This window comes from Amblyomma mixtum, chromosome 3 (genome assembly GCF_055824585.1).
Source record: "Amblyomma mixtum isolate Tamu chromosome 3, ASM5582458v1, whole genome shotgun sequence".
In the NCBI taxonomy this organism is placed as follows: domain Eukaryota; kingdom Metazoa; phylum Arthropoda; class Arachnida; order Ixodida; family Ixodidae; genus Amblyomma; species Amblyomma mixtum.
In genome coordinates, this window is record NC_143014.1 from 78,362,440 (window position 1) to 78,378,331 (window position 15,892).

Here is a 15,892-nt window from a genome sequence, read left to right on the forward strand (position 1 = left end):
GCAAGTGGGGAAAAAAAAGCGCTCTTAGTGCTGTTGAAACGGTACACATTTGATTCGCAGTAAACAGCGAGTAGCCCCTACCCGCTGAATTGTTTTTTGAGTACAGCTTACTTATTATACCTCATGGCCGTCCTTATAAGGAGTCACTATAGCAGCCTCCCGTGGTATCCTGCGGGGAAAACTGTGAACACATGCCGGGTAGTGCATTACGCTTGGCTAGCTAGAGCTTTACCGAAAAAATACTTGATCCTTATCCGGGCATCACCGTTGGCTGCCACGTTTGCCATATGTTCTGCACAGTGAGTAGACAATATGTTAGCCCACATACGCTACGACTTCCGAAGCCGCACTGTGTTAAGTAAGTTAAATATTTCATGGCAAAACAACGAACAAATGAGCCACGAGCGCATTTGCCGGACTCGGCCGACTTCCTGAATCCATCTCTGCAACCACACTTTTTCGAGCGCTCGCAAGAGAAACAAGTAGGTACCGTAGTCCTCTTCAATTTGGCACTGGCAAAAACTACGGTATTCCGACTCCTTCGGTGTTTTTTTTTTTTTTGGTCGCGATTCTGCATTTATTAGCCGCGGTATGGCAACCTTCGTCCTATACCACGGTCATGTAACGTAGGTGGTTTAAATTTAGCCTGTCGGTCGTGTGTTATTTCACTTCGGTTAGGCACGCATGATGAACGCGAAGTTAAGAACAAAGATAAGGGAAACACAAGCAAAAATTATGAAATATAAAACAAACACTGAAAAAAAGAAACACATGAAAGCAAGCACAAACCATGAAAGCATGGGGAAAGGGAACAGGATGGAAGTGAACGTGAAAACAAATACGCATATTTGCGGGACCACACAAATAATATAAACGCCTCCTTATCTTGAGGTTGCTTTTCTGTTCTGTCTTAGAGCTTTGGTCTTGATTAAAATTTTTCGCGCTAAAGAGTTGGACGGCACGAAACTTCAAGTTAGTGGTACATATTGCACGAGTAGAGCATGCAAGTCTGGGAACGACGTTTTGCAAAAGCACCGCCAAGTTCTGCATAGTAGTCGCAATATTATTATTATTACTTCAGTTGAATATGATTAAGACCCTTTCCCAACCTGCATGCAAGTTTTACAAGTTCAGGATTTATGGCTAAACAAGATTTGAATAGTAAATTATATTTAAACCCGTCGCATTAGCTCAGCGGTATTAATTTATGTTCTGTTTCATATCCCAAGGTCTCATTATCGAATATCGGTTGCATTTTGGTGCAGGCAAAATGTACAACAGAATGCCTATGTGCTGTTCTATGTCAGTGCGCGTGAAGAATCCCATAGGTGGTCTGTTCAAACTCGGGGCATCCAGTACGCAGCTTTCCTTATCACCAACTCGCTTCTTCAAGGCGTCAAACGAAGCTCTCTCTCTCCCTCCCCCCCCCCCCCCGCCCTCCCCCAACCACATGCCATCATAGCAACATCAATTAAACTAGTGCGAACCTTGAATCCACTTTCCTTCTTACCCTTCTGAGCCACGCAGCTTCGAATGCACATGAAGTAGTCGGATCGAGCTCTGCAGTGTACTTTCCGTGATCTTTTACGTCAGCAAGAATCAGGAACAATTCAAGCAGAGGTTCAGTGTCATAACTGTCATAACTTTACTTTGTCCATCATGATCGTATGTGTCAGACTAGATTCTGAAGGAAGTTAGCTTGTTTAGATTCTTGTATGCCCAAGTACTGAGTCGTAAATTTCAGTGCTAGAGTTCCCACTCTGTGAGCCAGTGCGACGTTGTCAACCTGAGCATTAGTCGCCAATAAGAACTGGGGCGGTGTAGGATTGTCTTTATCGCCCACAAACTGCCTTACGGTACCAAACGAAATCATAAATCTCTCTCTCACTCTTTTATGCACCGCGGCCACGCTTCACGCCTGTATCGGTGACCGCTAAATCTGTACGGTTCACGCCAGCCAGTCTGGCAACGTGCTGGGGCACTTCCGGTGCGCGGGCATTAAACGTCAGTTGTCCTATGGCTAACGCACGTGCCGGTCTCTTGTATACATGGTGTCAGAAGTGACCAGTTCCCGCGCCAAAAAATGACGGAGCTTCCGTCTCCAGAGCCGTTACGTTTCGGGGATAATGTGGCGGACAACTGGACTCGATTCAAGCAGCGGGTAGAGCTCTACTTCATCGCCACTGAGTCCTCGGAACCATGAAGACAACGCAGCAACGCCCAGAAAGCCGCCATCTTGCTTAACTTCGCCGGTCAAGAGGCATTCGACGTTTACAACACCTTCAATCTTACCGCTGAAGACAAGAAGGACTACGACAAGCTAGTGCAAGCTTTTGAAGCCTACTGCCTACCGCAGAGCAATGAGACGTTCGAGCGGTTCCGGAACCGCACGCAAGCCGAAGGTGAGCCTTTGGAGCACTTCTATCGAGACCTGCAACTGAAATCGAAGACCTGAAATTCTGATACCCTTCGGGAATCGATGCTGCGTGACCAAATAGTGTACGGCACATCTAGTAGGACGCTTAGGGAAAAGCTCCCAGCCAAAAAGGACTTGACACTCACCACAGCCGTCGAGTAAGCAAAGGCTGAGGAAATCGCTGCCGCACAAAGCAAAGTGTGGAGTGATGACAAGAGCGTCGACGCAGTGGGGGAAGAGAAAACAAGCATCAGCAGCACAGGAACGACGCGCTGAGTTACGGCAAAGGGAGACACCAAGAAAACAAATGCGGCTACTGCAACCGCTCGCATAGGCCTCGCGAGTGTCCAGCATATGGGAAAAAATGTGCTAGGTTCGGAAGGCAGTATCATTTCGCAGTTTGTTGCAAAGCAAGAGCAGCGGAGGTTAACGAGGTTGCCGAGCGGCCGGACGACGACGACGGCTTTACCGTGCTGCACGTATCTACAGCATGCAAGAAAGCGAGCGCTGCTGAGGAGCGCGACAGGGAGGTAGCGATTCGTATTTCGGGACGGGAAGTGCGGCTGACAGTCGACACAGGCGCGCAGGCCAACCTGCTGTCGCGCGGCTTGTTTGAAGCCCTGGGAACCAAGCAGCAGCCAGAGCCAGCCAGGGCCGTACTACGCAGCTACGGCGGGAATGAAATCGTGCGTATGGGAAAGGTATGCCTCCCGGTTTGGATTGGCGCCGACACTCGACTAGTGGAATTCTTTGTTGTGAAGAAGGGCCGCCAGGCGATCTTGGGACTGCAGGCTTGTGAGCAGTTTGGCCTTGTCAACAGAATCAGAGCAGTAAAAAAAGATGAGGCCTTGTCCGAATGCATTTGCCGGCAGTATCCCAAGTTGTTCACGGGCATCGGAAAACCGGAGCGGGAATACAGCATGACGCTTCAAGATGGCACTCGTCCAGTCGCCGATCCAGCGCGGCGGGTACCTCATGCAATTCGATCGCGGCTGAAAGAGGAGCTTGATCGCCTGGAGGCTGCAGACATCATTGCCAAGGTGCGAGACCATCTGACAGGGTAAGCCCACTTGTTATTGCTCGAAAGAAAAACGATTAACTTCGCGTTTGCATGGATCCCAAAAAAGTGAACGAGGCTTTGAAGAGGGAACACTCTCAACTCCGTGCAGGTAAGAGATCGAAAGTGAACTGGCAGGAGCGAAATATTTCAGCTCGCTTGACGCCAACAGTGGATTCCACCAAATTCCGCTTGATGACATGTCCTCGAGAATTTGCACATTTAGCAGTCCATTTGGTCGTTACTTTTTGGTATTTCATCGGCTCCAGAGATATTTTAAACGACAATGACAGAGATTTTCGACGGGCTACCAGGGGTATGCATCTACATCGATGACATTTTGGTTTGGGGTGCCTCATGGGAAGAGCATCAGGAAAGACTGTACAGAGCCTTAGAAACGGCCAGCGCTGCTGGCCTCACTCTTAACTGGGACAAATATAGGTTCGGAGTGAAACAAATCGACTTCCTTGGAGACATACTAAGTGAGCAAGGCATCAAACCAAACCCAGAACTGGTAGAGTGCCTAGCCCATTGCCAGAAGCCAGCTACGAAAAAGGAAGTCCAGAGGATACTTGGAGCAGTAAACTATTTCAGCAAGCATTTGCCGAACTTAGCAAGTCAGTCAAAATCACTTCGTGGTGTGTTTCGTGAGGACTCTGTTTTTGAATGGACTAGAGCGCACGACATCGATGGGCCCGTCTAAAAGGAATGCTTACGCAAGCTCCTGTACTTGCTATATTTAATCCATCTTCATCTACAAAGCCCCCGCAGGGGGGCGTCTGCAGCATGCAGACGTTGGTGAGTGGCGACACCACGGGGTATCCCGAGCATCTGCAGGGACATCCCCGCAGGGGGATGATGGTGAGCAATGCGTCACCACGGACCCGAGCATCCGCGCCTAGCCGTGCGTGGCATCGCCGTGTCCGGGGAAAAGGGGATCCTGGTGGTTGAGCCGATGACGAGCGTTTGGACCCTTAAGGCCCCTCGGCGGAGGCAACACACCACTTTGGCCCCAGCTTCCTGTAGACGGCACCTCCGGCCTGACCCGACCGGAGGAAATCGGCAGTCGCCTTTTCCTGTTCTCCTCTCCATCTTTCACTGTCCTATCTCCTTTCTTACAACTTTCCTGTATCCTCTTCCCTTCTTGGTTTTTTCCTTTTTTTCCTGGCGGCGAGGGTTAACCTTGTGTGGCCAACTACCCTGAGTTGCGTCATATTTGGTTATAGTTAAGGTGTACAGCTGGCGTGGGCAGGACTTGCCTTCAAGTTCCTGTCGCGTCCCCTTGATGGACTCCATGGTGGGTGGCTGCCACCATGACCGAAAAACTAAATTTTTTTATGGCTCCCCCCCTTTCAAAACCAGATCGCTCTCTTAAAAGAGGGCGGAACGAGGCAGCAGACTTTTTTGCGAAAAAGAAACCGACATTCACAAAGTTTCATGTGATACACAGCAACAGTGACGAAAAGCAAGCCCGAATATAATCCCCATTTCTTCACAGTAAACCATAAAACGTACCATAGACATCAGCAAGATATTAACGCTGGACATTAGACACCTCCATTAGACATCCATATTAGTACCGTTTACGAAAAATCTACGTACCTACAACATGAAAATTGGGGTCCAGTTCACGTTGTAGGTACGTACTGCAGACATCACGCTCTACATTTATCAGATATTTGTGAACATGTAAGTACGCCCAGTCTACGTAGCCTAGACGTCTATATAAAGAGAATATGACTATACATAGATCAATATCCATGTGAAAATTTCTAACTGGTTCCAGTCCTACTGTTTTAAGAGACACATTTCCAGACTGGAACCAGCTGCAATACGAGATGCAGCTGACACCTGTTACAATTCCAGATGGAACGGAGACCTACTGCATCCCAGCCACAGACTTCCCTATGGAGTCGTCGGGACGTCCAAGCACTCCAGCTAGCTCAAATACAGTTGAGTAAGTGAGTACATGGCCATCATGGGAGCCCAAAACACTGCAGATGACTTCCTAGTGCGTGAGTATTTTATTGCGCTCGGCGCTTTCACTGAATCTTCTCGTTGAGCATAATCGTCAGGTTAACAGCTGCGGTGGCATCAATACTCTTCTGCCGAGCCCAATAGGCCAGGGTTGCTGCAAAAGAAAGCATAATTGTTCACTTTTACAGGTGACAAGAGAATGGCACAGCAACCACAACAAACAAACCCAGTAATTTACGCCACTTTTACCGACGCAAGTCATGAAGCGTGAAAGGTTGCCCTTGCAAGTTGCAGCACTAAAAGGCAGTCGTGCTGAGCGGAGTGTGCTTGCACACGCACTTCGGCACACCATCCGAACGCATGCCCACATTTCGGTAGTAGAGACCAGTTGCATACATCACCAGCCTTTGTTTCAATACACAGCGAGTTTGGCAAAACAGCCAAACGAGTGAGCGTAAAAATATAACGTGCCGATAAATGCGTTAGAATTTTTTCATTACGAACGCAAAAATAGCATAAAATACACTTCAATGAGTAAACTGAGACTGAGTACGCACCAAGAAAGGTCACGATCCCAGCCGGTGAAAACGACTTGTAGTCCTAATTCGTACTGACGGGTCCACTTCGCCGAGTAGTAAAAGCAAGCAAACTGTCTTCCTTCAGCTCCATCAAGGAAAGAACGGTTGAACAATCTCGCCAGCAATAATAAGGGAATAATTAATTCTGTGTCGAGGTTCTTCAAACACAATGTTCCCACGGAACACGATTGAAATCGCACACGCCCTGCGCTCTACCACTGCCGACATGGCTGAACCTAGCCTCGTGCGGATGTGCGAAACTGTCACATATTTTGTATCGTCTCTTTTTTGTACTTAGTAGCAGGCTTGGTGTGGCATGAAAAATAAGTTAATTATTTTTAAATTGCAGCATATTACTTTTTTCACAGCTGCAATCGCCATGCGCAGTTTGCGCTATTATTGATAAAATACAATACGAACTACAACGCGATGGCGGCTTAGACAATTCACCGCACTTTCCCCGCCGCCGCCTGTCCGCAGCATAGAACAGGCATATGGGCAGCGCATGTAGCATGAAGGCAATATGACCAATTATCATTAGGGTAACGGGCTGGATTCAGAGAGAATGCAAGCACAGCAGAGATGATCAGGGCAGGTGGGCAGATGAGGTTCGGAAGTTTGCTGGGATAAGGGGGCCGCCGCTGGCACAGGGTTAACTGGAGAAATTTTTGGCCTGCACTGGACATGATTACAGTGTTGACATGATGATAAAAAGCGGGACTCAAGAAGTTTATTCTCAAGAAATATGAGGTCACACATTCAGCAACACAAATGCCTAAGCTTTCCTCAGCTCAACATTCCAATAGTTATCATTGCTAGCGCGATTAGCAGATTTAAGACATTTTTGAAAAAAAAAAATAACTCCCAAAAATTGAACTGAACCAATTCTTGTATTTTAAATAGTTGGATAAGTTGAATAAAACATGCTTAATCAGAAAAAATGGTTATTATATAGTCCTGGCTGCTAAATAACACAAATTTTTTAGTGTGTCCTCACTTTTCAGTGTGGTTGAGATAGCTTGCAGGCTGTAGCACAAGGTATAAATTGAATGTAAGAATAGTAATTGAATAACAATGCGAATCCTGACCAAAGTGACTGGCATTTCAAACCAACTGCGTACAGTTGAGTCAGAAACCTGATGCTTGTGCATTCAGATTTGTCTTTACTACTTCCCGTATTTTTCTTCTTTCTAGGCAGGATAATGTTGCCGTGAAGCGAGCACGAAAAAACACAAAAACACAGGCAGCGCTGGTCATGCCTCCAATTTGTAGTCAACAGCGATTTCAAACTTTAAATGCAGTAAGGCAACACGAAATATCGAACGATTGAAAAATATGGAATTCTTAAATTATATATCTCGCTTACATACCCAGGACGTGACAAGTAATATCTACGAGAAGTCTAGGTTAAGGCAGATATGATGTCGTGGGTACGTCTGCAGCTTTTCCACGAAAAAAGGTTGGTAGATAAGACGTCTGAGAGATTTTGGTTTGGTACATAGACGTTCAGACTTAATCTGGACATCTATGGGAGGTTTGTGGTTTGCTGGGTTGTAACCAAATGTTTAACAGATACCTTAGGGCCTGGCTACAAGGTATCAAAAATGGCCAGTGGCGACCTACTCCTCGAAGTGCGTGAGAGCATCCAATGCTCGAAACTCTCAAACATTGCTTCCATAGGGGACATCTCTGTCTCCGTGACTCCCCACCGATCTCTTAACACAGTTAAAGGCGTTATCTCAGAGGCTGACTTCATCCATCTAACAGAAACCGAAATGCTTCAAGGACTTTCTGATCAAAATGTAATTGACGTGCACAGGATCAAAATCCGCAAGGACAACAAAGAAATAGACACCAAACACATGGTCCTCACATTTAACACTAGCAGTTTGCCCGAAACGATCGATGTTGGATACGTGAAAATCACCGTCAGACACTACATACCGAATCCCCGCCGCTGTTTCAACTGTCAGAAGTTTGGCCACGGCTCACAGAGTTGCCGCGGCCGCAAAACCTGCGCGAAATGCGCTTCGAAGGACCACCCTTCTGAGGAATGTGACGCAGCCCTACGCTGCGCGAACTGTGAAGGAGACCACGCTGCATGTCCGTCCTGGAAAAAGGAGAAAGAAATCATCTCCATAAAGACCAAAGAAAATATTTCATTTAAGGAAGCCAGAAGGCGTTTTGCACTGACAAATACATTCTCTTTCACAGCGAAACCAAACTTCGCTGATGTGGTGCGCAGGGGCGTAGCACCACACAGCAATCCGGCACCTGCCGCGGCCACTTCCACCGCGCCTGTGGCAGTGCCATCCACGCCCCAGGCAGAGATAGCGAAAGCTGCTCTGCCAACTACAAGCCAGGGAGTGCCGGCCCACGGGTCAGCATCCCGCAGGACTTCCCCCCGTCGGGGGAGGCCTGACACCCACACACCCGCGGCTTCTTCGCGGTCGTCCAGCACCTCTTCCGAGGTGATGGACCAAACTCCCAGCCCGCCTGCTTTACAGCGGCGGAACAGCTCTCTTGAGCGGAAAAAAGGCAGGGCCACCATAACGGCCCCAGAACATAAGTAAACCTCTCGTTGCTCCTACCCCAAAACATAAACATGGCTTTTCTAGTTCAGTGGAACTGTAGAGGAATATTGAGAAATTACGATGGCATAAAAAAACATTTTAGGGTCAATGTCACCCGTAGCCTTATGTCTCCAGGAAACCAATCTAGGTCCACAACATATGAACATCCTGAAGCATTATAAAACTTTTAGACGCGATCGTGAGCAGGCAAATAGACTCTCGGGAGGCGTCGCGATTGTCGTACAAAGCGGCGTCCCTGCTCAAGAGATCAGACTCAAAACAAAACTTGAGGCAGTTGCAGTCAGCATTGTCAGCTACAAAACAATTACAATCTGCTCTGTATATATTCCTCCACATCTCACACTAACAGTCCACGATCTACAAGGCCTCATTGATGAACTTCCAGAACCATATCTAGTAGTCGGGGATTTTAACGCTCACTCCCCTTTTTGGGGAAGTGAGCGCTGTGACTCTAGGGGTCAAATAATCGAAGATTTAATCCTCACAAATAGTGTATACCTTTTAAATACAGAAAAAGCCACATACTGCTCCCCTGCCTCAGGGAAAATGACCTGTTTAGATTTGTCTTTTAGTTCACCTTCTGTTTTTAACGATTTTAAATGGGACGTCATTGACAACCCATATGGCAGCGATCACCTCCCTATACTAATCACTTTAACATCCCCACCGGAAATAATCCCCACAAGGCCACGGCGCTGGAAGCTTCACCTCGCCGACTGGTCACTTTTTAGAGCAAAGGCAACCTTAGAAAATATAGTTTTAGAAAATCTCACCATCGACCAAATAAAATAAAAGTTCACTAATTGTATCATAACTGCCGCACTCACAGCTATTCCTCAGTCGTCAGGAGTGGCGCGACAAAACCATAAAGTATGGTGGACAAAGGACTGTAAAGAAGCAAAAAAACAGCAAAATAGAGCTTGTGGTAAATTCCGCAGGTATCCGACACATGAAAATCTCTTAAATTTTAAAAAGGCAAAAGCTAAAGCTCGGTACGTCCGTCGCAGTGCGGAGAAAGCTTCATGGAAAAATTATGTTTCATCTATCAACAGTCGGATCCCTTCTAAAAAAATGTGGGAGCAGGTTCGAAAATTAAATGGCAACTTTTCACCATTCACAATTCCTTTTTTAACAACACGTGGCACACAAACAAGCATAGAGGAACCGGCAGACATATTGGGGGAACATTTCGCTGCAATTTCAAGTTCGTCACACTATACGCAGTCGTTTTTAAACTACAAAAACACAGCTGAAAGACAGAGGCTCCCAACAAGTGGAGGTACAAATGAAAGATTCAATAGTCTAATTACCCTCGAAGAAATCAGTAGAGTACTATCTGCCGGCAAAAAAACTGCTCCAGGACCCGACGAAATACATTATGAAATGCTTGCCCATCTTTCCGAACCAGCCGTGGACGCACTTTTAAGATTCTTTAACACAGTTTGGATATCTGGGAAAATACCGGAAGCCTGGAAGAAAGCTATTATTGTACCGTTTCTTAAACCGAGTAAACCCCCAACCTCTCCTAGCAGTTATAGACCCATAGCCTTAACCAGTTGTCTCGCCAAATGCTTTGAAAGTGTCCTTAATATAAGATTAACTTTTGTCCTTCAATCCTGTGAACTTCTTGATATTCATCAGTGTGGATTTAAAAAGGGATGTTCCACTTCAGATCACCTAGTCCGCCTTGAAAATACTGTCAGAGAAGCTTTTATACACAAACAACACTGTCTTAGCGTCTTTTTTGATTTAGAGAAAGCATACGATACTAACTGGAGGTTCGGGATTCTCCAGGACTTAGCTGAGCTTGGCATCCGTGGCAGAATACTGAACTCAATTAAAGACTTTTTGACTAACCGTTCATTTAATGTCCGTCTAGGCTCAACCCTTTCGAGGGATTTTATTCAGGAAAATGGAGTGCCTCAAGGGTGTATTTTCAGTACAACTCTTTTTATTGTAAAAATGAATTGTCTTAACAAAGTAATACCAAGGTCCATAATATATTCAGTCTATGTTGACGATCTTCAGATAGCGTGCACATCTTCCAATATATCTACATGTGAAAGACAAGTACAACTTACAATCAACAAACTGGCAACATGGGCAGACAAGAATGGTTTCCAGTTCTCACCACAGAAAACAGTAGCCTTATTTTTTTCACTCAAACGAGGCTTGCACACAGATCCCACATTACACCTAAACCAAACCAAACTGCCTTTAAAAAAGGAACACAAATTTCTAGGCATCACCTTCGATAAAAAGCTTACTTTCCTGCCTCACATAAACGCACTAAAGAAGAAAGCGTCGCTATCACTGAACATACTTAAAGTCCTTTCACGCAAACACTGGGGTTCTGATCGGGTATGCCTTCTACAGATTTATCGCTCTGTAGTACGTTCCGTTTTAGATTATGGCTGCATAGTGTATGGATCAGCAAGGCCGTCGTACTTGAAGCGACTGGACCCTGTGCACAATATGGGTTTGCGTCTTTCAACTGGTGCTTACAGGACATATCCCATAAAAAGCCTTTACGTAGAAACCAATGAACCACCACTTGCAGACAGACGAACAATGCTCACATGCTCACACATTTTAAAGATCCGTTCCCAGCCTAAACACATCTGTTACCCACTCGTTACAAAGTGTCCATCTCGAACACTATTTACCAACAAACCTCTAGCAATCAGACCACTTCTCCGCTTTGAAGAGAAATGCCAAGAACTAGACATAATGAACATATTACCTAATATTGCCCGCAAACCTGATCCACTCCCGCCTTGGTACTGCCTACCATCTGTGTGCGACTTCACATTAACACAATTTCGGAAAAAACGTACACCACATGAACAGATATTACAAGAATATTTAGCACTCAACGAAAAACACAGAGAATACGAAGCATTTTATACCGATGGATCAAAATCGGCGCACTACGTGGGAAGTGCTGTAGTTCAGAATAATTGGGAGAAAATAGTACGGCTACCTGAGTGTACATCCATTTTCACCGCCGAGTGTTACGCAGTCTTGGTGGCTGTAGAAAAATAATAAATGAGAACATTCAGAACAGTATCATTTACACTGATTCTCTGAGCATACTAACCTCACTTCACCATGGAAATGCAGTGACACCACTAATTGGTAATATCATACACAACATAACGAGCGCCACAATACAGGGACAAGACATAAAATTTTGCTGGGTTCCCAGCCACATTGGAATCACTGGCAATGAGAAGGCGGATGAATGTGCTGCGAAAGCTCGGAACGAACAAATAAAGAAAGTTAACATTCCCTACAAAGATGGCATGAAGTTAGTACAGTATAAGCTCAGAGATATTTAACTCTGAGCTTATAGTGAATGGAATATTGAAGGTAATAATAAGCTCCACTTAGTAAAACCATTTATAGAAGAATGGAAGTCATGCTCCCACCAAGAACGTTTCATCGAAGTTATTTTATGCCGTCTCCGTATTGGACACACACATCTCACACACAAATTCCTACTTACAAAAGAAGACAAACCTGTTTGTGAAAAGTGCGGAGATGAACTAACAGTAAACCACATATTATTCTCATGTACGGAACTTGAATCATTAAGGAAAAAACATTTTACTACCTTTTACAAAGAACACATTCCTTTTCATCCAGCATTGATTTTAGGCGAAGATGCACTTGTCAGTATACCCTGTGTTTTTAGCTTTTTAAGGGAAGCCAGTACTCTTCATCAACTCTAATCTACTCACCCTGTGCTTCACTACATACAGTTATACACCTCAGCCACTTTCTCAATCATGAGAAGCAGGCTGAGGTCTTTACCTGAGTTGGTGGGAGCCTCGAAATCCTTGCCGAGCCAAGGATGTCTGCGGAGGTAACCCAACCTTTAAAAGTTTCTGCTACCAGACATTTTTAAAATTCTTGTCTTTCATCAGCTAGTTAGTAAAAATAACATTTAGGCCCTTTACACCACCGTTTTTATCCACTTTGTTTTCAAACTCTGCTCAAGCATATTTTTTCCATACCTTGTTCTTGGCGCAGGATAGCCTTAGCTGCTTATGCGCCAATAAACCCAACACAACAACAACAATCATCTACAAAGCTGTCCACTGACGCATCCGCCTTTGCATTGGGTGCAGCCATTTTCCATCAGCATGGTAGCGACTGGCGGCCTGTGGGCTATGCGTCAAGGGTCCTGACAGAAACTGAGCGCAGATACGCACAGATTGGAAAGGAAGCCCTTGGAATAGTATTTGGCTGTGAGAAGTTTAATGAGTTTGTTTCGGGCCGAAGAACCACTATAGAGACCGATCACAGTCCATTGATATCTATCTCGAAGAAAGGACTCGGAGACATCCCGCCTCGAGTTCAAAGGCTCTTCCTGCAACTGCTGAAATACGACTACCTGTTGCAATTTGTTGCTGGGAAGAAACTGGTTATTGCTGACACTCTTTCCAGGATGCAAGGAAAATGCTTGTCAGATAACTTCTCAGATTATTTGAAAGTACACGCCATAAGTGTCTTGGAGGACCGGGTGAGCAAGAGAACAATGTATAAATTGAAGGATGCCACAGCTAGGGACCCGGAGCTGCAGCAAATCATGACAAAACTGCAGGCGTCACAGTCTTTGAACGGGGGGTGGAAAATGCACACCGGTGAACTGTCAGTGGTGGAAGGTGTGTTGTTGAAAGGTACCAAAGTTATCATTCCTTCCGAGCTTCGAAAAGAAATGCTTTGTCGGTTGCATCGAGGGCATCTGGGCATAGCGAAGTGCAAATCACGAGCACGCAGCCTCATGTACTGGCCCAGGATGACAGCTGACATAAGAGAAATGGCTGAGCGGTGTCCGACTTGCCAGATACATGCATACAAACAGGCTGCTGAACCTCTGCTGTTACGGTATACGCCCAGTCGCCTCTGGTACAGGGTGGGAGCTGACTTGTGCGAGCATGCTGAAAAGAATTACCTTGTTGTGTACGATGCCTACTCTAACTATCCTGAGGTGGAGGAGTTGAACGGCACCACAACTACTGAGGTCATAAACAACTATCTCGGATATTTGCACGTTATGGCATCCCCCACGAAGTCTGCACTGATGGAGGTCCCCAATTCACAGCCAAGGAATTTAAAGACTTTGCAGTGATGTTTGTCTTTGAACACATCGTTTCCAGCCCTTATTATCCGAAATTGAATGGACTCGCGGAGAAAGGCGTACAAATAATCAAGAGGCTACTCAAGAAGGCAGGGTCATCAAAGGAGGAAATTTGGCTTGGCCTCTTCAACTACCGTGCGTCTCCGCTGGAAGACGGTGTCTCACCATCCAAGTATCTCATGGCTCACGACCGCAGAACGCCGCTCCCGGACCCCTGCTCGGATTCAGCTCATCAGCTCTCGAAATCTCGAAAATATAAGCAGAATACGAAAAAACGACAGCAGCTCGCGCCATTACAGCCTGAAGACAGCGTTCGGATTAGGTCTGGAAGCAAGTGGGACACAAAAGCTATAGGTTTAGATTTTGTAGCCCCCCGATCATACAGAGTAATAACACAGAATGGAAGCGAATTTAGAAGGAACCGTCAACACTTGCGAAAAACGAGAGGTTTGCAACCCAACATCACAACAGCTTCATCCTACAGAACGCAACGCCGGAGACGTAGAAAGTCGTCCAATGTTGCAGAGATCGACAAGACCCCAAGAGGCCCTCATGCGTGTTTACACTCCATTATTGAATGCAAGATCAACAGCCCCAGCAAGGGAGCTAAGACCGCCTACAGCATCCTCGTCAGCAACAGGAGAAAGGGGTTCTGCAGGTTCGTTCCTCTCACACCCCCTAGACCAACTGGAGTGTTGGGTGCAGCTGAACCAAGCGTATCGCAACAAACAGGGGAGCAGTCAGCGGTGCAAGCTCGAGGCGGAGCAGCAGAGCCTGCTACAGAACACACTACATCCTCTCAACCGACTAGAGTGGTTGGTGCAGAACTAAGCAGACGGTCCTCAGGACTCAGAAGGCCTCCCCGCCGATTGGCCTACCAGAATTAAGACGTCCCGTCCTGCATATCACCCGCTCCCTCTTGTGAAGTACTTACTCTATAGTCAGCTTCTCAATATTAAAGAAAAGAAGATGTATCGGTGAGCGCTAAAACTATACGGTTCACGCCAGCCAATCTGGCAACATGCTCGGGCACTTCCGGTGTGCGGGCAATAAACGCCAGTTGTTCTATGGCTAATGCACGTGCCGGTCTCTTGTATACAACGCCGATAGACTGCAAGCATCTCGCTTCTTTGCGCGGGATGCAACCGCTACTGAGGCACGTTAAAAATCACGTCCGGTTTTCCTTGCCCTATAGTTTCTCCGCAGTTCTCCTCAGTAAACATTGCATTACTGCGCGACCGTAAAACAATGAGATTCAGCAGAAACCAACCTATGAAATTGGGTACAAAAGCTGACGCCGCTTATGCTCTCTCCGTGCCGCGAGCTATATGTACGGTAGCGCTTCTCTACGGTTCTCCTATTGCCAGCGCCCTCTACGCTTTTCGTCGCTGCGGCGACCACCCCGCCTCCATTTCACCGCTCCCCGCAGGGAGGCGTCTGCTGCACGCAGACGTTGGTGAGTGGCGACACCGCGGGGTTAACCCGAGCATCCGCAGGGACATCCCCGCAGGGGGATGATGGTGAACAATGCGTCACCACGGACCCGAGCATCCGCGCTTAGCCGTGCGTGGCATCGCCGTGTCCGGGGAAAAGGGGATCCTGGTGGTTGAGCCGATGCCGAGCGTTTGGACCCTTAAGGCCCCTCGGCGGAGGCAACACACCACTTTGGCCCCAGCTTCCTGTAGACGGCACCTCCGGCCTGACCCAACCGGAGGAAATCGGCAGTCGCCTTTTCCTGTCCGCCCCTCTATCTTTCACTTTCCTATTTCCTTTCTTACAACTTTCCTGTATCCTCCTCTCTTCTTCGTTTTTTCCTCTTTTTCCTGGCGGCGAGGGTTAACCGTGTGTGACCAACTACCCTGAGTTGAGTCATATTAGGTTATAGTTAAGGTGTACAGCTGGCGTAGGCAGGACTTGCGTTCAAGTTCCTGTCGCGTCCCCTTGTTGGACTCCATGGTGGGTGGCTGGCACCATGACCGAAAAACTAAATTTTTTTATGGCTCCCCCCCTTTCCAAACCAGATCGCTCTCTTAAAAGAGGGCGGAACGAGGCAACAGACTTTTTTTCGAAAAAGAAACCGACATTCACAAAGTTTCATGTGATACACAGCAACAGTGACGAAAA

The 15,892-nt window shown here is 46.7% G+C and overlaps 1 protein-coding gene across 1 annotated transcript; it reads left to right on the forward strand.

Annotated features, from left to right (window-relative positions):
- The first annotated feature begins 312 nt into the window (after nucleotides 1-312).
- Nucleotides 313-5,687, forward strand: LOC149350706 (uncharacterized). The gene is made up of 4 exons (XM_089575558.1): nucleotides 313-358; nucleotides 2,301-2,402; nucleotides 2,816-3,476; nucleotides 5,340-5,687. The coding sequence occupies exons 1-4, from the start codon at nucleotides 313-315 to the stop codon at nucleotides 5,413-5,415; spliced, it is 885 nt and encodes a 294-aa protein (XP_089431684.1). The 3' UTR covers nucleotides 5,416-5,687.
- The last annotated feature ends 10,205 nt before the right edge of the window (nucleotides 5,688-15,892 follow it).